The sequence below is a fragment of the Notechis scutatus genome, chromosome 1 (assembly GCF_049901735.1).
Source record: "Notechis scutatus isolate UNSWTSFEM ecotype Mainland chromosome 1, rNotScu1.2, whole genome shotgun sequence".
Classification (NCBI taxonomy): Eukaryota; Metazoa; Chordata; class Lepidosauria; order Squamata; family Elapidae; genus Notechis; species Notechis scutatus.
The window spans coordinates 159,941,353-159,964,456 of record NC_142009.1 but is presented as its reverse complement, the minus strand read 5'-3'; the positions used below and the strand labels follow the sequence as shown (position 1 = coordinate 159,964,456).

Below are 23,104 nucleotides of genomic sequence, written 5' to 3'. Positions count from 1 at the left end.
AAAACCTGTGAACTATTTTAAAAAGCGTAAGATATTGTAAATCATTCCTTTTTAAATTTTACATGCATTGAACTTTAACAAAATAGATGCTTGAGACCTTCTTTTGAAGCACAATAAAATAATAGAATGAGTTCTATAACGTGAAAGCATTTATTTTAATGATTCTCTTTTTTAAAAAAATGCATTATACAAAAACATTTTTCCCATTATCTTGAAACTTTTAATGGACATAAGCATTATCAATAGTATACAGTGCACCTCATTTCAGCTTTCCAATTATTGGAACAATTCCAAAATAAATTAATAAACAAAGAAATTCCAAAAGGCTGTAGAGTCTAGTTGAATAACTATTTTTAAATAGTTCCAAAAGTCTGAGGTAGGGAAAATCTTCCAGTATTTTAAAAACTGAATATTTATTATGCCATAAGCAAGCCGAAGTCCACATATGGAGATGGTGGACAACATCTGGAATTTTGAAACGACAGAAACATCTGCAATTGAGAGTGGAAGCAATGGTGGATAAAAGATATCTATCAAAAGGCAAACTTCAGGGCACTCTTTTTCAAGGCGGATGAGTATGTATCCAAGTAATGCACTGTGATGCAACCATCCATTATTTCTATTTTCTAACAATGCCTAAGGGATCCTAGGAGGTGATCAAAAGTATTCTTATGATTATAGAATAATGCTAGAGCTGTCTGCTTTGCTGCAAGACAATTTCCTCTTTAAATTTGCCACTAAAAGTATAGAAAAAAAGTACGAAGGGATTCTGAAGGCCATGAAGGGAAGTAGTTCAGATGCACTGATACCTATAGGTCCTTCTGCTACCAACCTCTGTCACAGAGCTTTTCTACAACAGAATCCACTAGGATTCCTTTCTGAATATGTTCTTTATTCTTTATTGTGGTTTATTCTAATACCGTGTAGCAGAAAATTGAGATTCCTTATGTATACTTTTCAAATTTACCTGTTTCTTTCAAGTTCCGTAGTGCAGCTGAGTCTACCTCTACTAATTTTGATTTCAATGGTAACTGTTCAGAGTCTATCTTTGGTTTCACTGCTGGCTCAATTTCGGACTTTGGCCTCCAGGATGCAATTTCCCCATTTATCCTATGTTTGAAAGTTAAATAATGTTATCACAAATTAAGGAAAAATAAAACATGTAACAAAATCTTTATATATGCTTTTATAAAAATTACACCAGTTTCTTCAAGAAATCAGTTTTTCAAATTGTGACTTAGAGGCTGAGATATATGCAGAAACGCACTTCTTACATGCAGGTATCCTCCTTCACTTCTCTTTTATCTAACTGTTACTACAACTTATGATTTACATACTCAGCAATTTATGGTTTCAACATACTTTTGGGAAATAAAGTAGATAAATTATATTTCACTATCTGCATGTTTGAGCAAATAACAATAAAGAAAACAAACTGAGATGGCAGAAACAAGCGTGAATGTAAAAACTTATAGCATGTTCTCCCAATTTCAAAATGATTCTTTGGTAGAAAAGGATTATAAAAGGTAAATAAAGATGTATTAATAGTTTGCAATATAGTTACATATGCAATTCTTATCATGTTCAAACTTTGTCTCACAGCAATTTAAAAATGGCATGTCAAAGAATTTCATGCACAAAATAAGATACTTACTTAGAAACTGATGGTTGCAAAACTGCTTTATCTGGCCATTTTGAAAGCAACATCCCACCTTTTAATATGCTATTGGCCTTGTTTGGAGGGACAGGTTTTTTTGGTGGTACTTGGGGAGCCACTGGTTTAGATATCTTCTGATCCAACACTGGTTTTTCATCTGGCAACAAATGAGAGAATAATATAACAATAAAAATAATGCAGAAATAATTTATGGAAGTTTCTTCCATGGGCATAGGCGGCTCTGAACAAATACCCCAGTTTGCATTCTGAAAGCAATTTCAAATAAGACAAAGACAAAAACAGCACATGGATGAATCAAGACCAAGGAATCTTCCTTCCTTCCTTTAGTTTACTTACTCAGGTTCATACATCTGCAACAAACTGTTTTTAAATGGATACAAGTGGAATCCAGCATATTATCCATAAACTCTGTAAAATATTAACTTTCCCTGGCCACAGGATTTATTAGCAACATATTTTTTTTGCAGAAAATCATGAATTTATATTCTTTAAAATGTATGAGAGCCAGTCTGGTCTAATGGTTAAGACACCAGGAAACTGTGAGTTCTAATCCATCTTTTGGCAAGAAAGCTGGCTGGCTGGGTTTGGGCCAGTCTCTCTCTCAGCTCAACCCATAGGGTTGTTGTTGTGGGGAAAAATAGGAGATATGTTTACCATATCGAGTTATTTATAAAAATAATAAAGGTAGGAAAAACTCTAAAAAATCTATTTTGGGTGGAGTTTAATTTTTTTTATTGCCAACAAAATAAATTTTATACAACTCTTAGTTGCTTTACAAAAACTATTTTTAATCTACATATGTCTATAAATGCTGAACAACATTTATAGTTAGTGTTTGCTATTTCAGGGATACACGTACAGTTTTAAAATTGCAAGTATTATATGATGTTTTCCTATTAGCTCTTTTCTAACCACTCATATGCTTAATTTATAATAAAGTTGCTTTTTTTTTAAAAAAAAAAAACTACAGTCCTGAACATCTATGTTTTTAGTATCAGGGGATAAACCTGATCTTACCCTTTTCTTGAGATGAAGGAAACTTCTTCTCCACAGGCAGAAGATCAGCCTTAGAACCTACAGATTAAAAATCATACTGCTTTAGTAGAGAAACTACTGCATGATAATACTAAAATGTATTGTACATCTATCAAATATGTGGCAGAACTAGAAATCCAATTAGAAGTGCTGACTAGCACATGAATTTTAGTCCTTAAGTACAAGAATTGTTTTATGGTTTAGCCTTTTAAAATTTATATCATTGAATGTATCATTAAAAATATTTTTAACGATAGGAGAAAAATAGTTATACACTATCACAAGGAAGTTTGTTCAGGATTATCTCATCTGTACTTATAGAAGTCATGAATTCATATATATATAAATTATTGTATAGGTAAGTCACAATTAATATGAGTTTGAATAGTGCACGATTTGATTGTAATTTATAAAATGATACTAGGCTGTGACTAACATATGAGCAGTTACCACTGAGATTGTAGATATGAATCTTTGTGTGCGCAAAATACAGAAGAGGACGTTTTCTACTTGAGAAAAGCTCAGAAAAGAAAATGCTCATTTTGAAGAATTACAGCAGAATACAAGAGATACCATGTATACTTTGGGTATGGGCTTACTCTCTTTTGCTGTTAGATAGTGTTTCATGAATAAACATATAAAATATATTTAGAATTTTTAGTGGTGATTTCTGTTGAACTGGAACCAATTATCTTATTTTCCATGCAACTATTACTTTGGTGAAATCCCATTTCATGGATTTTGTTAACTGCACTGAGACCTACAGTATCTGTATACATAGCAGAAGGTGATGGCTCGCAAGAAGACACATCATTGTTTTCAATAATGAACTGTTTCAATACACTTTAGGTATGAATGGATTTCATCTGATAGGCAGCATCTTAAAAAACAATCATTCTGATTGATACATTTTTTTTCACTCAAAATAGATTAATAATTTCCAATCAACTACACTCTCTTTTGCAATTATGGTTAAATAAAACCCTATCTTACATACCTTGACTTTTTGCAGGAGGTGGTGGTTTCTTTGGCTTCTGCAAAGAGGACAAAATATAATAACTAATATTCATGCCAAGAATTTCTTGAATTAAGATCCAGAAGGCAACAGGTAACTCGATTGTACTGTCTATAAATTACTGGTGCAAGGATTACAAATAGTTTTTTAGACAGACCAAAGTTTTTGAAAATGATCAGGAAAATGATTGCTGAGAAGGAAGAGGAAGCAGAGAAGGCAGGAGGAATAAACAACCACTAGTAATTCTCTTTCTCCTCTATTTTATTTATCTGTCAAAATTGTATGCCATCCATCTTGCCAAAGGAGACTCTTCTTTCTCAGAAATCTCTTATTCTCCATAAGCAGAAATTTTATTACTACTCATTTGGAAATAAGAGAGTATCTGCAGAGGTAAGGTACAGGTGACTATTGTTATCTATACTTCTCCAGAAAAGGGTACAACTGACATAACAAAGATAATCAAAAAAATTGGTAGCTATCCAGGAACAAAAGAACAATGAATTCACTTTTTCAAGTTCATTGAATTGTATCTACAATAACAACTAGAAACCCATTTGAATTTTTTAAAAAAGCCCTTGTAACACAACATTCAGAACATTTCCTGGGCCTTGTCTACAACTTGCTGGTGAAATGCAATTAAGAAATTGAACAAATTAGACTGATTAAAAGATCAAGAATTTTGAAGACATTTTGCCCTTAGTGATTTTTTTAACTACCTTGAACAGTTTGGTATCATTAATGCCATTTTACCTCTAACTTTAGATTGCTTATAAACACTTAATTAGTATTATTCTTGATACCAGATCCTGGATGAGATTACCCTGAACCTCTCTTTGATGTGATTATTTTTCATTTATTCCTTTATTCTTACTCTACCACTTGTCTCTGGGGTACCTGTCAAAATTTGCAATTCTGTAAGTTTATTAAAGTCATTCATAGAATTCCAGGTATACAATATGTATTGTAACACTTTTACCAAATACTTCTCATCACTAGTATACGTTGCATTTATTAATTCTTTACATATATACATTGCTCTGTATGCTTTAGAAAGATTTCCATAATCCCTAGTCACCACATCTTCTGATAACTCAAACATGCAGTTCAAAAGTAACTTATGGCTTACTAATAAGCCAAGAAGAAAATTTAGATTTTCATAAGTTTAATTTTGCTGAGGGTTTTAAGAACCCAAGCAGGATCTTTATTTGAAATATTAAAATATTTCAGAGCCAAAAATGAAAGTACTAACATTATTATAGGTATGCATCATTTTGGTTCACATTTCCAAAAGAAGCTTCAGAGTAATGGGAGTGCAAATGTAGCATTTGTCTACATGACCTCAAAGCAGTACAGATGTATGATTTAAGATCAAGAGCATTTGTTTTCAAAAGTTGAAGATGGGTTGCATCCATAGCCCTGCACATTTTGAAGCAATTTTTGAACACTGAACTTGAAATGCTGAACAGTGTTAGTAATAGTGTTTGTCTCAATCTTCCAAGATCACTTCATTGCTCTTCATAACAAGCCTATGAGAAAGGTTAAACCACGTGATAATGACTGGACCATTATGCCACCGAAATAAGATTTCTCTAAAGAGCTCCATTGTTATGGCAATGCTATATTAACAGAACAATTGCAAGGCCAAAAAAATTAAATGAGGAAAATGGAATGTCGAATTATGGAAAAAGCCTGGGACACCATATATATGAATCTATAAAACACAAAAAAGCTTAAACCTTTTTTAAAACTGCAATAAGTACTTACAGGGAAATCTTTATCAGAGTCATGAATCTGAACTGCAAAGTTGTCTGGAAAAACTCCTTCTTTACCATTAAGAATGCCTCTCCACCATCCTTCCTCCCCAGTGTCCTAAAACAAAATTACTAAATGTATATTCATTTTACACAACAAATAAATGTTCAGGCTTCATCTACCAACCCAGCTTACATTAAATTTCAGTTTTTTAAAAATTGAGTTACATATCACACTAAGCCATTAATTATGTGCTAGTTTTTAATAATATAAGATACGCGCATGATCACTGAATAAGCAAGAATTTGCTCTAGGACCGTAAACCAGATTGGACATGGTTTGATGTTGGCTTACTGGCTGCAAATGTTACTTTGAAAGCAGTGCAAATGATTATGCGTAGTTTGTGCTTCCTGGTTTCTTTCTTTCTTTCTTTTTTTGCCATGAGCATATCCTTGCATAGAATGAAGGGATAAATAAGGAATAGGTGAAATAAATAATGAATACTTTTGCCTGCCTATAAATCTAAAGCCTGATTTGTCTTGGTTTCTTTGCTTTTGACTTGAGTGATCATGGCTTGGTCAAAAATCATGGTTTAAAAGTATCCCCTAACTTTGTATTAGTGTGCTTAGCTATAAAATGTTCATCACAGGTATGGCAAATATTTATACTATGTTGGAAGGCATCCCATGTTACTTAATGCCAAGCCAATGCTTTATTCTTTTAAGTAACTTTCTTGCTACTTGATTCTTTCCTTCTCAAATGTTAAAATGTAACAGCTAACCAAAAACTTCCTTTGATAACCATTTCTAATTCAGTAAAGGATTGTGCTGGAACTCTCTCACTATATGTAGAAAAGCAATATCCTCACACCAATGATTATTGCTGGAATCTCTCCAGGGATGATCCTACTGCAGTTCACAAGAGAAAAGCCAAACTGCACAGTTTAGATACTGAATGAAGTTGGAACCTTGTCATTTAATCTGATGTTAGAGCTTATCAGTTTTTCATGCAAAAAGCATGTTGTTACATGAAAAACCAATAAACAAATGGAAAGTGGTATTAATAAAAAGACAAATTTATAATGATAAATTTGGCACCATTCTCATTGCTATACCACATTTTGCAGAAAAGTTATGGAGCCTTGTAATTTTGAATTATTTTGATGCAATTTTGACCTGAAGCTGTATCTTGGAAATTGGAGCCAATTAATACTCAGGACTTAATTTTCCTTTATTAGTGATCCAATTTTGGTAAAATTAAGCTACTTTAATTTCCGAGGCTTTCTCCTTTAGACCATTGTAACTTACCTTACTTATTATTTGGATAACATCACCTTCTTTAAAATTAAGTTCATCCCCATTGGTACTTTCATAAGCAAACAAGGTTTTGCAGTATTCTTTAGCTTAAAGGAAGGAAGGAAAATTGTGAACACTGAGCACATTCCAATAGTTGTTGCTTGAATACAAATGTCTAAATTTCATAAGAAGTAATTAATGGGGAGCGCAGGTGACATTTAAAGTGGATTGTCTATTGAATCTGAATGGGATCCTGCATATGCATATGGAAGTTATTGAATGTTATGTATATGGATTTTATGCATGCATATTTTACTCATGCATAAAATCACTGATAAAATTGTGGTAATGCATATTGCAGACATGAGTCACGGAAAGATTCTGCCCATTGCATTCACAGTCCACTAAAACCACGATCAAGGGTTTACTATATTTTATGTATTTAATTTGTATTACTTTAATTACTATCAATTATTTAAAAGCTATACTAGTAAAGGATACAGAATCACTCCACAAAATAATTAGGAAGACATAGGAAGAGTATGCATTTAGCCTTATGAGCAATTGAAATAAGACAAGGAAGTGGCTGAGGAACAATAGCAATTAAGTTATTGAAATGATTTATTGAAGTCCTTAGTTCCGAAAAGACAAAGGAGAGCTAAGTCAAAGGAAAATATAACATTCTACTAAATAAACCAAGATTTATAATGGAAAATCATGATTACATTTTTGCTACACAAGCTAATAGAATAATCTTGGGAGTCTTATGCAGCAGAATGTGATATATTTACAAGCAGTAAAGAAAGAAATTGCTGTCAACTATCTTCACCATCACTAAAATGAGACTGTTGCTTTGATGCCGTCATGCTTAAGGTATTTCAGCTGTGAAGGTAAATGTGCAGGATTATACCAATCAAACATAGCAAAGTCATATGAAAGTTACTTTTAGGATATATATTCCTCACTCTGGTTGTAAGAATATTTTCTTCAAAAAACCAGTAATGAATTATCTACCTTCTGAGAAATCAATTTTTATCAAATATTTCATATTAAATGTTTTAAAATTAAAATAAAGTAGATATAAAATCATACCTTTTTGTTTGCTTTCCATTTCTGCTGCCATTTCTGATTTTGATGTGCAGTGGAATGAGGTTACTTTTGGTCCTGATGGAAGATTAGGTAATGGCTACACAAGAACACAGAAATAAAAACAAGAATTAGGCAATTGCCAAATGTATTTTAATTAGTGATGTCTGAATCACCTCAGAAAAATAAATTGTAACTTATAAAATTACAGAACAAAAAGTTAATAACACACATTTCTTTTATTTTCAATGCATTTCAATGCAATTAAATATATACTGCTTCTAAATGAAAATATTATCTTAACTATTGGAAAGACCAATAATAGGCTGCAAGTCAAAGCATATTTTATTTAGATATACCGTATATACTCGAGTATAAGTCGACCCGATTATAAGCCAAGGCACCTAATTTTACCACAAAAAACTGGGAAAACTTATTGACTCGAGTATAAGCCGAGGGTGGGAAATGCAGCAGCTACTGGTAAATTTCAAAAATAAAAATAGATACCAATAAAAACTTTCACTAGGACAGTTGAGAATAAGTTTGATGTTCACAATTTCCTCTTTGAAAGAGACCAGTAAATAGGGAACAAGAAAATGAAGAAAAAGAAGTGTGTTTTTCACACTTTTCACACTGCAGTGAACAAAAATGGCATCGTAGGAACAGGCTTATTCTCAGTCCAAAGGTTTTTTGTGATTTCTTCCCTGATTTAAGGGAAATTTGGGAAACGATCTCACTATCATGAAAGGTTTAATTGATTCCCTAACCCAAAGAAGATGATGATGACAGTGGGAGGCAGGAGTCACTCTCTCCTTGCAAGAAAAAGCAAGAGCCGTTCTTATGATCTCTCTCTCTCTCTCTCCCGTAATACAGTCAAGCCCTTTCCAGCATGCGCGATCCGCCCCGCCGCTTTGCACCTTGCAAATGCAAAACCCCGGGATTTTGTATTTGCAAGGTGCAAGCGGCGGCGGCGGATCCCGCGTGCTGGAAAGGGCTTGACTGTATTACGGGGAGAGAGAGAGAGAGAGAGAGATCATAAGAACGGCTCTTGCTTTTTCTGCAAGGGAGAGTGACCCCTGCCTCCCACTGTCATCATCTTCTTCTTCTTTTGGGTTAGTGAATCAATTAATTTGGGAAATGATCTCACTATCATGAAAGTCAGTGTTCTCTGCCCGTGGGGCGTTTGGAAGAAAACGCCCCGCGGCATATCCACGCGCGTGTAAGGGGAATCAGAAATCCCCGCGTTCAACGCCTAGCACACAGCTGTGAGCAAATACTGGGAAAACCTGATTGATCAGAAGGAAGGAGGCAAAAGAGGGAGGGGTGGTGGTGGACGGAGGTCCCACTGGTATTTGTGAAACACTTGGTCGGCAGCGCTTAAAGTCAACGTCCTGGCTCCCACCCACCCACCCAAAGCCACGAAGTCCCCCAATTGCGCAGCCCAGAATTGCCCTCCCCTCAGGGGCAGCAACGACGCCCGGTGTTTCCCGAGACAAGAAGCTCCGCCGTGCAATGAAAGCGCCCTGGCTCTAGGCTCGCGGGCTCAGAAAACAATGCGAGCCGAGGTTGCTTTGGCTCGATCAGCTTGTTTCCTCAGCCCCAGCTGCTTTCAGTCCGCTCGGGAGGAGGGGAGGAGGTGGTGGCGGCAGCTCGCGTTGTTTTCTGAGCTCTAGGCTCTAGGCTCCGGGCTCAGAAAACAACGCGAGCCGAGATCGCCCGGCTCCACTCAGCTTCGCTTTCCTCAGCCCCAGCTGCTTTCAGTCCGCTCGGGTGGGGGAGGAGGAAACGAAGCTGAGCAGAGCAAGCGAACTCGGCTCGCGTTGTTTTCTGAACCTGCAAGCCTAGAGCTCAGAAAACAACGCGAGCCGCCGCCACCACCTCTCCCCTCCTCCCGAGCGGACTGAAAGCAGCTGGGGCTGAGGAAACGAAGCTGAGCCGAGCCGAAGCGACCTCGGCTCGCGTTGTTTTCTGAGCCCGCGAGCCTAGAGCCAGGGCGCTTTCATTGCACGCCGGAGCTTCTTGTCTCGGGAAACACCGGGCGTTCTTGCTGCTCCCTGAGGGGAGGGCGATTCTGGGCTGCGCGATTGGAGGATTTCGTGGCTTTGGGTGGGTGGGTGGGAGCGAGGACGGATGGAGTCCGTGAAGTGGGGCTTGCCTGCCCTTGCTGGCTGCCTCTGCTTCCTTAGGGGCGGGGAAGGGGGCTCATCTGGACCAAGGGTGAGTCTCCCCCTCAGTTTCCCATGAAGGATCTTCCGTCGCCTTTGCCTTTTCCCTACGTCTTCCCTCTGTTAAAAATCCCCCCCCCCACACACACACACTTATTTTCGGGCGGATAGATTTCGTGTCTGAGCATTCTCACATGGCGGTGGGTCTTCCCCCCCCCCTAAAAACAGTTAAAAAAAGAAAAAACAATATATCCTCATGCAAGAACTTTTCTGCTTCCAATTACCCCCATGCTTAAAAGTTGCAAAGGAAACACGGAAGCAGGGAAGCAGCTGCCCAGCTCCGGAGCTCCACACCATTTTTTTTTTCAGAGGGGAATCTGACTCGAGTATAAGCTGAGGGGTTTTTTTTCAGCACAAAAAATGTGCTGAAAAACTCGGCTTATACTCAAGTATATACGTTAATCAATTTTCTGAGCTAAACTTCAGATTTCTGTTGATATCAGCTCATCTTCTCCAAATTTAGCACATTAGTATATTTCATCTTTATTAGCATTCCAAGTTTTTTACATTAGGTGTTATTAATGTATATTAAAGCTTCAACACTACTAGAATAACAACAGCTTCATCTAATGACAGACGGGAACACTAAATATAAAAAATCATACAAAACAGACAAGGTAGAAAAAACCTTTATACAACCGGAAGGAAATTACACATGACAATACAACAAAGCTCTACTACCTGCGAAAGACTTCTAAAGTCTGTTTTACAAATGTTCTTATATTAGAAACCACAATTACACCTGCCAAAATATAGATACACAAACATGTATAGAATAGAATAGAATACTTTATTGGCCAAGTGTGATTGGACACACAAGGAATTTGTCTTGGTGTAAATACTCTCAGTATACATAAAGAAAAGGTACATTTGTTAAGAATCAAGAATCATAACGTACAACACTTAATGATAGTCATAGGGTACAATCAACGGAAACAGTCAATATAAATCGTAAGGATACAAGCGACAAAGTTACAGTCATACAGTCACAAGTGGGAGGGGATGGGTGATAAGGAGTGATGAGAAGATTAACAGTAATAGTAGTGCACACTTTGTAAATAGTTGAACAGTGTCGAGGGAATTATTTGTTTAGCAGAGTGATGGCTTTCGGGGAAAAACTGTCCTTGTGTCTAGATGTTCTGGTGTGCAGTGCTCTATAGAGTCATTTTGAGGGAAGGAGTTGAAACAGTTTATGTCTGGGATGTGAGGGGTCTGTAAATATTTTCACAGCCCTCTTTTTGACTCGTGCAGTATACAGGTTCTTGATTGAAGGGAGGTTGGTAGTAAACTGTTTTTTCTGCAGTCCTAATTATCTTCTGAAATCTGTGTTTATCGGGTTGCAGAACCAAACCAGATAGTTATAGAGGTGTAGATGATAGACTCAATAATTCCTCTGTAGAACTGTATCAGCAGCTCTTTGAGCAGTTTGAGCTTTCTGAGTTGGAGCAGAAAGAACATTCTTTGTTGTGCTTTTTTGATGATGTTTTTGATGTTAGGTGTCCATTTTAGGTCATGTGATATAGTAGAACCTAGAAATTCGAAGGTCTCTGCTGTTGATACTGTGTTGTCTAGTATTGTAAGAGGTGGTAGTATGGGAGGGTTTCTTCTAAAGTCTACCACCATTTCTATGGTTTTGAGTGTGTTCAGTTCCAGATTGTTCCGGTTACACCACAAGGCAAGTTGTATAACCTCCTGTCTGTATGCAAATTCATCGTTGTCTCGAATGAGACCAATCACTGTTGTGTCATCAGCAAACTTCAGTATTTTAACAGATGGATCGTTTGAGATGCAGTCATTGGTATATAGGGAGAAGAGGAGCACACAGCCTTGGAGGGGCCCTGTGCTGATTGTACAGGATGTGATTCTGCCTAGCTTTACCTGCTGCTTCCTGTCTGTTAGGAAGCTTATGATCCACTTACAAGTGTGTTCAGGTACCGCTAGTTGGTTTAATTTAATTAGAAGAGTGTTTGGAATGATGGTATTGAATGCTGAACTGAAGTCTGCAAAGAGGACCCTTGCGTAGATATTTGGAGATTCAAGGTGTTGTAGGATGTAATGCAGAGCCATGTTATCAGCATCATCTGTCGATCTATTTGCTCGGTATGCAAACTGCATGGGTTCTAACAGCAGATCCGTGATGGTTTTCAGGTGGGACAGCACAAGCCTTTCAAAGATTTTCATAACTACAGATGTTAGAGCAACTGGTCTGTGGTCATTCAGTTCCTCGATGGAGGGCTTCTTTGGCACTGGGATGATGGTAGAACGTTTGAAGCAGGAAGTAACATAGCACATCTCTAGTGATCTATTGAAGATTCGGGTGAAAATTGGGGCCAATTAGTCAGCACAGACTTTTAAGCAAGAAGGTGTTATCTTGTCTGGCCCTGGTGCTTTTCCTGGCTTCTGTCTGTGTAATAGATCTTGCACTTCTTTTTCTGTGATCACCAGAGGTTGTGAGCCCAATGGATTGGGGCCAGTTGTAGGAGGCTTGGTTGTTGTTGGTGTGTTTGAGGTGTGGGTTGTGGAGATAGGTGGCTGTAGTTTCTTTTCAAACCTGCAGTAAAACACATTCAGGTCATCTGCTAGTTGTTGATTTCCTTCTGCCTGGGAAGGAGGTTTGCTGAAGCCAGTAATGTTTTTAAGAGTTTTCCACATGTTTGCTGGTTCATTTGTTGATTCTTTAACTTTTCAGAGTAGCTTCTTTTTGCTGCTCTGATCTCTCTTGTTAATATGTTTCTGGCCTGGTTGTATAGCATTCTGTCACCTTTTCTGTAGGCTTCCTCTTTGGAACAACGCAGCTGCTTAAGTTTAGCTGTGAACCAAGGTTTATTGTTACTATATATTTGCAGGTTCCTTGTTGGTACACATAAGTCTTTGCAGAAGCTAACATATGATGTTACAGTATCTGTGAGCTCATCTAGGTCTGCAGAGGCATCTTCAAAAACATTCCAATCAGTGCAATCAAGGCAGGCCTGGAGTTTCAGCTTTGCCTCATCCGACCAAGTCTTCACTGGTTTAATTGTATAAAGTGTTTATATATAATAAATCCCAATAACATACTTGAAGACTTAAACATATTTAAAAAATAGATTACATCTAAGAAGAAATCTGTGCTGCCTGAAGTGCCCAACATATAATCAGACTAGGCGAGTGCTTTCATATTCTTCCTTTAGAATTTCAAAAATCTAGTCAAACTATGGATGATTCCCACCCACCCACCCCCAGCCATTTCTACTGCCATGCTCATGTGCTATTTTACTGATACAGACATGAACAGGCATTTGGAAGCTTTTGCTTCCTTTTAGTGACTTATCCATTCAATTTGTATGCTGCCTGACTCCCAATGTGTTCTTTGCTGCAGCATGCCATTTTCTTCAGACCACCTCTTTTTAATTAGGATAAAGTTTTCAAATGATAGTTTATGCAGCTGGATTTTTAAAAATTGTATCCTATTTTTAACTCAGGGAGGAAATAGGTATCCACAGGAAAGTAGGATCCACAATGGCAACTCGCAAGAGGGTTTGGGCTAAGAGAGACTGTGACAAAGTTAAGAGAGCTTCTGTGGCTGAGGATGGACTAGAACAGGGCTGTCAAACTCCTGGCCTGCAGGCCAGATGCATCATGTGCTGGTCACGCCCACACCCAGTTTAGTGAAGGGGCAAAAAGTCCCAATATGTCATGTGACAATGACGTGATGACGAGAGTTTGACACCGCTGGACTAGAACATAGATCTTCCTACTCCTGAGCAAAAAGACCATACTGGCTCTCAAATTTTCCCAAATTATGCTTAAGAATAGAATGTTAAAGATCTGGAGAACATGGCAAACTGCTTAACGTAAAAGGCATCAGTGCCTTTTACAGCCACTGCTGCAGAATAATGTTACCTATGAAACAGCAACTCTTAAGAGGAGGCAGAATAAACTTCTTCAAAAAATAAACAATCTTGTTTTTATAAGTGCACAAAGTACCAAGCTTTTTATCACAACATATACAATCGCTCCATTTTTAAATGTGTATCATTTAGGCTCCATTACCTTATCTTGCTTTTTTTCTTCTGAATCATTACTAGACAATCTTGGCTTAAGTTTTACTGAGCCTTCTTTGAAAATATCTCCAAACCCAACTCCTCTAATTTTCTTTGGTTGTGCTATCTGTGGAGACTCACTACCATTCCCTGGTGAGGTTGCAGGAGACTGTGGTCCATGAAAAACAGATTCTAAAAATGGAAAAATTAGGTTAGCACTTATGTTTATGCTTAAGCATCCACACAGGACCCACTAAGTATGTGTTAGCATTGGGATTTTCAGTGCAGGATATATTACATTGTAAATTAACCACCTCAACAAACTAATTATAGGTCTCATTATGGTACCTAGTTTATATTATACTTTTATTAAGGAGGCTCTTTGTTATGTTCATATTTTAGCTCAACCATTTGACTTTATTTTTGTATTGTATATAGTAGTCCTCAAGTTGCGATGGCAATAGGGACTGGGATTGTTTTGCTAAATGATGTGGTTGCAAAGCACATCAGGTGACAGCATCACTCAGTAGCAATCCTGGCAGTTTTCACTGTAACCCCAAGAAGTGCAGGTTGTTAAATGGGAAGCAGGTATGGGGGCCAGGAAGCCCAGTGCAGGCCATGCAGAACCACAGGGAGGGGAGAGGGTGCAGCATTGTGCAAGTGCAGGGAGGCCTGAAGTTTGAAACCAAAGCTTACATAAGGCATGAGAATGAAAAGTTATCTATTCTGAGACAATCAGGGTGTTTTTCACAAGGATGCCCATGATCTCCAGCTTTGTCTCAGTTCTAACTGTTGAGGTTCCATTACATCAGAGGTCTCCAAACTTGGCAGAATTCTGGGAGTTGAAGTCCATAAGTCTTAAAGTTGCCAAGTTTGGGGGGCCCTGCATTACATGATGACTGTAACCTTTCTCCTTATTACTTGTACAAAGAAATGAAACACTAGAATGGGGCGAACAGATAAAGATAACAGGAAGAGAAAATTTCACCATAACTTGTATTTTTCTGCTTTTTGATTGATGTCTTCAATCTGAGTATTAATAGTTTACATCAATTAGGACAAAATTAGACATACTATTCAAATACTGTAAGGATAAAGATGTAGGAGCATTAAAATATTTCTATATTTCTACAAGCGTATACATAAATTCTTAACATCCCTAACACAAACATATTTATTTGGCAGTAACTGTATCATACATATATATATTTCATTAGGGCCATTCAATCAGAGGTACACAAGTTAATTAAAATCTCATTATCATGGTTAAATCTGGTGACAGGCCATATTTTATATGTTGGTACATCCAGAGCCCAAAGTGAATAAAGTTATAGCCCTTACTTCCATTTGATTATCTTCTGCAAATGTGATTCTCCCCTCCCAAGGCTATATGTGATATGGAAGAAATATTAATAATTGCAATTAACCTATTCAGGAATGCCGCTTGGAGACAATCCAGGAATAACCTAACCACAGATGAGTCTATCTATCCTTGACATATTTAATCAAATGTAGTAATCCTTAATTATGCTATCATGACAGGGCTGTTGATCAAAAAAAGGTGGATCTCACTAAGACTATACAGTAACATGTGCAAGTTTGCTTCCAAACAATGAGGAACCTCATATAAATTCGAATTCTTCAAATACTACATATGTTTAGCTTTGAGCAAACTCTATCTCTAAATGGACTAATAAATGTGCTTGAGATTAAGCATCACATGCAATTAACCAAAATTATTCTTTAACTGCACTCCATATAAATGATACAATTGCTAATTTAGAGTAATAGTAGTTTAGAACTGCCCAATTCCAGAATGACTCTATGAAGTGTACTCTTTAAAAATAGAAAACAGTTTAAAAAATAATATGCATCTGGACAAACCATATTCTATAGCCAAGACATACACCTATCAGGAGCTCACAAGCACTTTACTCCAAGGCCATGCTTTTAAAGACATCCAGAACATCATCCAAATGGGAACTATGGGGATCGCTGGGGGAGTAGCATTTCAGGAGACAGGTGCTGCAACAAAGAAGGTATGGGTCCTAATAGATGGAATTAACTGAGATCAATCCAATCAGGCTGAGAAAACCATGGGAAATAGGCAGTCTCTCAAATAACTTGGTCCTATGCCATGCAGATATAGGTGGTTGCTAGCCTCTTGGCTCTCTGAGCAAAAGATGTGAGTCCAAGAAAACCGCAAGTTGTTCACTAGTGCAAGTCTACTTAAGACTAAAGAAGACTTGTTTATGTTTGTGTTTAAAAAATCAATAATTTTTTTTTTTTTTAAAAGACTAAAGAAGACTCCAGATCTGGGAAAAGGAAAAATCCACAACTACTCAATCCTGGCATAAGGGAGCCTGGATGTCTTCTTCCCGATCCAGACAAGGCCAGGACACTGAAACTCACTTGGCTGGCTAGAAATGTACACCTAAATATTTTTTTAAACTTTTTATTTATTTTATTTGGTTTGTCAATTGCTTACAAGATAATAGGTATAAATAAAAACATAGTTAGGAATACTTGGATACATATAAGAAAAAATAAAAGGAAACAATAGGATAGGGACGGTAGGCACGATTGGTGCGCTTATGCACGCCCCCTACAGACCTCTTAGGAAAGGGGTGAGGTCAATAGTAGACAGTCTAAGGTTAAAGTTTTTGGGGTTTGGGGAAGAAACCACAGAGTCAGGTAGAGTATTCCAGACATTGACCACTCATATTGATGAAGGATGTGATTGGGGTGAATTATATGGGTGCACTGAAATATGATTTGCATTTTCTTTTATTTATATAAAGGATTTGTATGGCTGTCCATGTTAAACAAATCCGAGTTGGTCACAACAGCAATAAAATCCAATCACTACAAAACATAACCGTAAGACCATAAAATGGTCAAACAAAAACCACCACCTTGATCATGCCCTTAGGGTGCCCTGCAGCCAATTCCAATTACCCTTATTCTATTCTATGTACTCTATTCTATTCTACTTCAGCACCTGGGTAAAAGGCCATATTTTGATAGTTTTCCAAAAATTCAAAAGGGTGGGGGCTGCCAAATAATCAGCGGGGGGGAGGTGTTCCATAAGGTCAGGGCAGCCGTGGAAAAGGCATATTTTTGAGATACCACTGTGGCAGGATTTCAGAAAAGGAACCTGGAGGGTACCTCTCCTATCTAATCTGGAGATAGAGGCAAATATTTTTTAGAGAGAGGTTGTCCTGCAAATGGTCAGATCCCTTGCCCTTTAAAAGTGATATCCAGCATGCTGAATAGCACCCAGAGGAAGCTGGAAATCAATTCAGTTCATGAAACAGAGGTGCAATGTGGGCAAAACCTAGCAACATCCAATACTGTGTGCATCTCCGCACTCGGGACCGGTTGAACCTTTTGAGTGGTCTTCAAGGGCAGCCCCTTGAAACACACTGCAGTGATCCATTTTACTTATGGATTTTACTGTATTTTTAACACATGATCTTGTTAGTATTCTGTATCTTGTACTGCCTAATGGCTAACCAGTAAAGTATTGCATGTACCAGGCTCCAAACTGATAGATGACCTCTCCGTGCAGTTTCATGTAAATGGTAAACAGAAGGAGAAAGTATTGATTCTTAAGGCATCTCATAGTTGAGGGGCAGAGGGTGCCATCTTGGTTGGACTAGAAGGCCACCAAGGTCTCTTTCAGCCCTATGATGCTATGATTCCTGTCAACGCCAACTGGAAGTGACTGCTAAGTAAAGGAGGAGAATCACCACATTACAGGGCCTTCACCTTCTAAGCGCTACAGTTGGTGCACAAGGACATCATGATCAACAGTATCAATAAGATACTGAGAAGATCAAGGGCAGCAAGGATGCATACAACACTCCATCCTGGCTCCACCAGGTCATCAGCAAGTATGACCAATGCCGTCTTTGTATTGAATCCCAGCATGAAACTGACAAAAAGAAATCCAGACAATTAGTCCATCTTCTGATTGCTTGCATTTTATTACCTGTGTCTTCTAAGCTTTCTTGTGCTTCTCCATCATCTGTTATCTCTATTTCTTTTACAAAGTTAGAAGGAAAAAGGCCTGTCTTGCCATTTAAAGTCCCACTCCACCAGCCTTCTTCCACCTGTGGAGAAAAATGATGTTGAATTATCCCTAACATGAAATGTAAAGAAGCTCACTGTTCTCACCATTAGAGCAAAAATACCATCAGAGATATGCAGGAAATCAGGAGTATACTGAATATGCAGGACTAGTATATATATACTTAAATGGTCAGACCATGAGAGGCAAGGAATAGTGATGTTGGACAAGGAATAAATCACTCACAAATGGATAGAAATTGCTCTACATAATCATATGACACTAAGAAAACAGAGCAGTGGGTGATAACCACTCTGTTCAACTTTACACTGAACATAAAGTATGACCAAGTATGTTACAAATAACAAAGCAAAGACTATTTTAAGAAAAACTGACATTCTGGGCCAATGTCTTGCAACCAGAAGAGACAAAATACTACTATAAAAATTGGAGAAAAAAAGAATGATCTTTAATTTTCTTTTCCCCTAGATCAAGGGTTTTCAAACTTGGCAAGTTTAAGACTTGTGGACTACAACTCCCAGAATTCTTGAGCTAACATTGGAGGAGGAATTTTGGGAGTTGAAGTCCACAAGTCTTAAGGCTGTGTAGTTTGAAGACCCCTGCCTTAGATTAGTAACTGACTGCAAGTTCTAAGGAGGCTGAAAACTACTAAGCAGAACGTTTAGAAGGTAAGCTTAATGAAAACTCTTAGAAGGCTGAGAAGAGAACTGTTTCAATGACTTGTAAAATCTGTAGCACGTTTGTTTTTCCTGAGGATGTGTAACTAGTGCTTTTGAAAAATCTGCAACACAAGTACTCCTAATTTAGTGACCACAATTAGCACACTGGCAACTCAGTGACTAAGTGATACAGTCACTAAAAAGAAAAGTATGTGACTGTTTCTGTGCTTACAATTTTACTTCCTTTTTCCTTACTTTCTTACATTCCTTTTTCCTTACTTTCTTGCATTTTTCCTTACTTCCCTGCCCTTTGGAATGCTCAAATCAGCACTAGGATAATTAGCAAGAAGGAAATTAATATTGGTATTTACATTCACTGGAGAGGAAGGGATTACAAGAGAGTAAACAGGCACACAATGGGGAATACACATGGAAAGGAATGTGCTAGCAGCAGCTATCTGCCTAATGCATTTGTGGCTTCAAGTACCCATGGTTAGGAGGCAAACAAAAGCCCAAGGTGTGAAAATGATTAATGTATTGTCAGTTACAGGCAGCAGCTGGCAGCCAGATAATTAAGGTAAGAGAGCTGAGCTTGTTGCAGTTAGCACCTTTTGGGAAAGCACTGCAGAGAAAAACAGCTCAGGAAGAGATCAATTGTTTAAGCAATCTGTTCACTGGGGGCGGGGATTGGAATCAGGTGCAGGACAATATGTACTAACTATAATAGCAAACACTGACCAAGACAAACATATTGAAGATGGTCAGTGCCCTAGTCACAAAGTTGGTCAGTGCCTTGGTCACAAAGTTATTTTTCTTCAGCACCGTTGTAATTCTGAAGTCACACAAGCAGTTGATAAACAAGCTATTTATATAGAATCAATTGTAGTCTTTATCTTTTTCACAGTGAAAGCAACACAGAAATGAAAAATATCTAAAACAATTAGTTTTTACTTCATTTATACTACTGTATGAACTTGAATTTGGTTTATGTGGTTCTTTAAATTAAACTGAGAGATACTTCTAGGTCAAAATAGATATTTGGGTCTCCCTAGACTTAACAGTAGGCATTGTAGAAGGAGAACTATATTAAGTCAATGGCAGACAAAAATCAGATGCGTTTGGCACCTTTAGAGACTAATACATTTTTATTAAAAAGTGTAAGTCTTAATAAGCTTCTCATTTCTAGTATTTTAATTACTATAGTAAATCTGTATATAATAACACTATCAGACCAAACTTTCCTATTTCAATTTTTCAGAGTCCTTCAAGCATATATCATAAATAAGGACAATAATAACTGTCATTAATTGTAAGATAGAAATCTTCAAGCATTGTCTTTTCGATAGTTTGGAATTGTAATAGCAAAACAAACATTTCTAGAGTTTAATTCAATTATGACTTTCAGATTTTTCATAAAAAATATTTAAAGTAACTTACCTCTTCATTCATATCTACAACGTCACCTACTTTCAGTTCTAACTCATCTTCGTTCTGAGGAGTATATTCAAACAGAACTTTACATGGTCGCTTTTTTGACCCTGTTGATAATAAGAAAAGATATTTAAAATAAAAGTTTCATTAAAACATCTTCTATTGTTTAAGATTAAGGATACTTAAATGGTAAGAATAGATGTAGAATGTTCATTGCTATATAAAACAAATAAACTGATTTGTAATTCCTTTAAAATTATACATATATTTTGGCATAAAATTTGTAGCATACTATCCTCCCAGATTTAACACAGGAATTTAGAGTCTTTGGCAGCAAGCTGGGTACAAAGTACTGTAAAAGGCTTCTGCTCCTAACCTAAAGAAGTATCAGCCCCTTTCTCCAACACAATGTTCTGTGTTGTGTTGAAAGAATTGTGGATGATTGTTTCCTTTCCCTCCAGAGAAGTAACTCCATGCAGGATATATTAAGGAGCTTATCACTCCCAAATATGCAGACACAGAGAAAAGCATAATATAAGCAATGAAGGGCAGAACAACCTCAGGCACATGGAAAGAATTCCTTTTTCATTCTGCAAGGAAAAAGACTGAAGTACTTTAGGGAATGACTTTCCTTCTTGAAATCCCACCAGAGATGTCAGCTAATCAATCAGAGATGTATGGAGAGAATTTGGACTGTGGATCATGTTAGGAATATAAATCACCTAACAGGTATTTCGGTTAGAAATATATAAACCAGGATAGACATTTTAATACTGTCTCTCTAAGAGAATCCTAAAAGTGTAATTGGGTGTGGTTTCTCAAACAGCCATAAGATGGAGTCAGAAACCTGGGTTGTTTAGTCTTAGTCTCAGAAGAGAGTGTGTCTCAGTGAGTCTCTTTTTCCTTCTGTTGGGGAGTATTGCCGTTCTTCCATTTTTCCTAATTGACTGCTATATTCTTGGATTTGATGTAAGTCTGTTACTGAACTGTTTTTGATACTGGAATTTGTTATTGGATTATCCCTGGACTAAAAACTCACTGTGTGAATGACTTTGGATTGTGTTTGAACTTTGCTTAACGTTTCTGAAAGTAAAAACCTACATTTACTGTACAGTGTATCTGTGTGCTGTGTGTGTATTATTCAAACACTTCTCTCACTACGTCTCCCTGTATGCGCTCATTCTCCTAACGGGGAATTACCTCAACAGATCATATTCAGTTTAGTTCAGCAGCACTGAATCAGCTGGAACCAACTTGCTGCAAGTCACTGCTTTTTTGTTTTTCATCTGTAAACAACTTCACACAAAAGTTCTGTATGCATTCAAAAAGGCTTAACACCGTACCATGCAAAGGTGGTGTTGCATCATTTCACTTAGGGAATTCATAGAAATCTACAATTTGAAGGCTAAGTGCCTAAAGTTTTACATGTTGGAAAATACAGTTTCGTTCTTTTAAAAAAAACAAAAACCAATGAGTTAGGATTATTCAACATGAATACAAATTTTGAAGAGAGTCGTGGTTAATTAATTTGAAGTATTAGAGCTAATTTTCTTTCATATCTGGACTTTTTAGTTCCAAACTCCAATACTATTTCTCCAATTTAAATTTACACTGCATTCTGTATTAACAACTACAATATTTTGAATCTAACATGCAGGAAAATAAAGAATAAAAGTCTGGTCCTGACAAAAAAAACACCTTTTAATCCATTTTCTAATCTACCACTATCAACTTGTATCCTGATTTAAGGTCTATCAAAGTAATTTTATTTATACTCTCAGTCTGCTTTATTACCAGATATCCATGAAGTCCCTCTATTTCAGGTGTGTCAAACTCATGTCGTCACGCCAGCATCACGTGACGTATAGGGACTTTTTTCGCTAAACCGGGTATGGCCAGCATGTGATGCATCTGGCCTGTGGGCCGCGAGTTTGACAGCCCTGCTCTATTTCATCAATTTGTTTTAGCTTAAAGAGAGCTACCAATTGCCTCTCAGGGAATGAATTTTGGAATGTTTTTTCTTCTTACATTTGTTCCTTTCTTAGAAAGTAGCCCAAGAAGAAAAATCAGGAGTCATTTGCAACATACAGTGGAAGGACTGCAAGAGCTACTATAGTTAGTCCCCATATAGTTCAGAGTTATAACAGCTTTGGAAAAAGTGACTGGCAACCCATCCTCAAAGTTACAATTCTTACACTATCCCTGTGATGATGTGATTGCAATTTGGGTACACAGCAACTAGTGTGCATTTATGACAGTTGCAGTGCCTGGGGGATGTCACATGACTGCAATTTGCAACCTGCCCAGCAAACTTCCAACAAGCCAGGTCAAATGAGGAAGCCAGAGTCACACAACTATGTGATTTATTTAAAGACCACATGATTCACTTAATGATCATGGTGATTTGCTTAACAACCATATACAATGGTCATAAAACCAGGTCCAGTCATATGACGACTCAATGATTGCATAGTTTAGTGACCTAAATTCTGATCCCAATCCTGGTAGCACAAGGACTACCTGTGTGTAGGACAGACAGACAGAAGACTAGCTGAGTGAATCCATGAATACCAACTAGCAATCAAAAGACACAATGAAAACTCTTGAATCTCACAACACATGGACGGACACAACCACAACTCAGAAACTGTAGAGGCATCTTGGACCAAGTTAAATCCCTAAATGCTAGCGAATTACTGGAAGTTTGGCATTCAGATAAATGAACCATCAATAGCCACCTACTAACTGTAGAGATAAACCATATTTACGCACTATTCAAAAGAGCAATTAAAAAAACCAAAAAGAAAATTAAC

The 23,104-nt window shown here is 37.3% G+C and overlaps 1 protein-coding gene across 2 annotated transcripts in view; it reads right to left on the bottom strand.

The window, feature by feature from the left end:
• The window catches only part of CD2AP (CD2 associated protein), a 76,376-nt gene that overhangs the window by 19,183 nt on the left and 34,089 nt on the right, over positions 1 to 23,104 (bottom strand). For both annotated transcript variants that reach the window (XR_015746427.1, XM_026679085.2), the window contains exons 4-13: positions 20,298 to 20,398; positions 18,103 to 18,223; positions 14,119 to 14,300; positions 7,868 to 7,961; positions 6,788 to 6,882; positions 5,493 to 5,597; positions 3,711 to 3,747; positions 2,696 to 2,752; positions 1,655 to 1,814; positions 968 to 1,110 (exon numbers count right to left, since the gene is read on the bottom strand). Coding sequence is in view for 1 of the 2 variants with exons in the window: in XM_026679085.2 (XP_026534870.1) it covers positions 968 to 1,110; positions 1,655 to 1,814; positions 2,696 to 2,752; positions 3,711 to 3,747; positions 5,493 to 5,597; positions 6,788 to 6,882; positions 7,868 to 7,961; positions 14,119 to 14,300; positions 18,103 to 18,223; positions 20,298 to 20,398 (1,095 nt within the window). In the remaining variant the exon portion in view is untranslated. The remainder of the gene's footprint in view (positions 1 to 967; positions 1,111 to 1,654; positions 1,815 to 2,695; positions 2,753 to 3,710; positions 3,748 to 5,492; positions 5,598 to 6,787; positions 6,883 to 7,867; positions 7,962 to 14,118; positions 14,301 to 18,102; positions 18,224 to 20,297; positions 20,399 to 23,104) is intronic.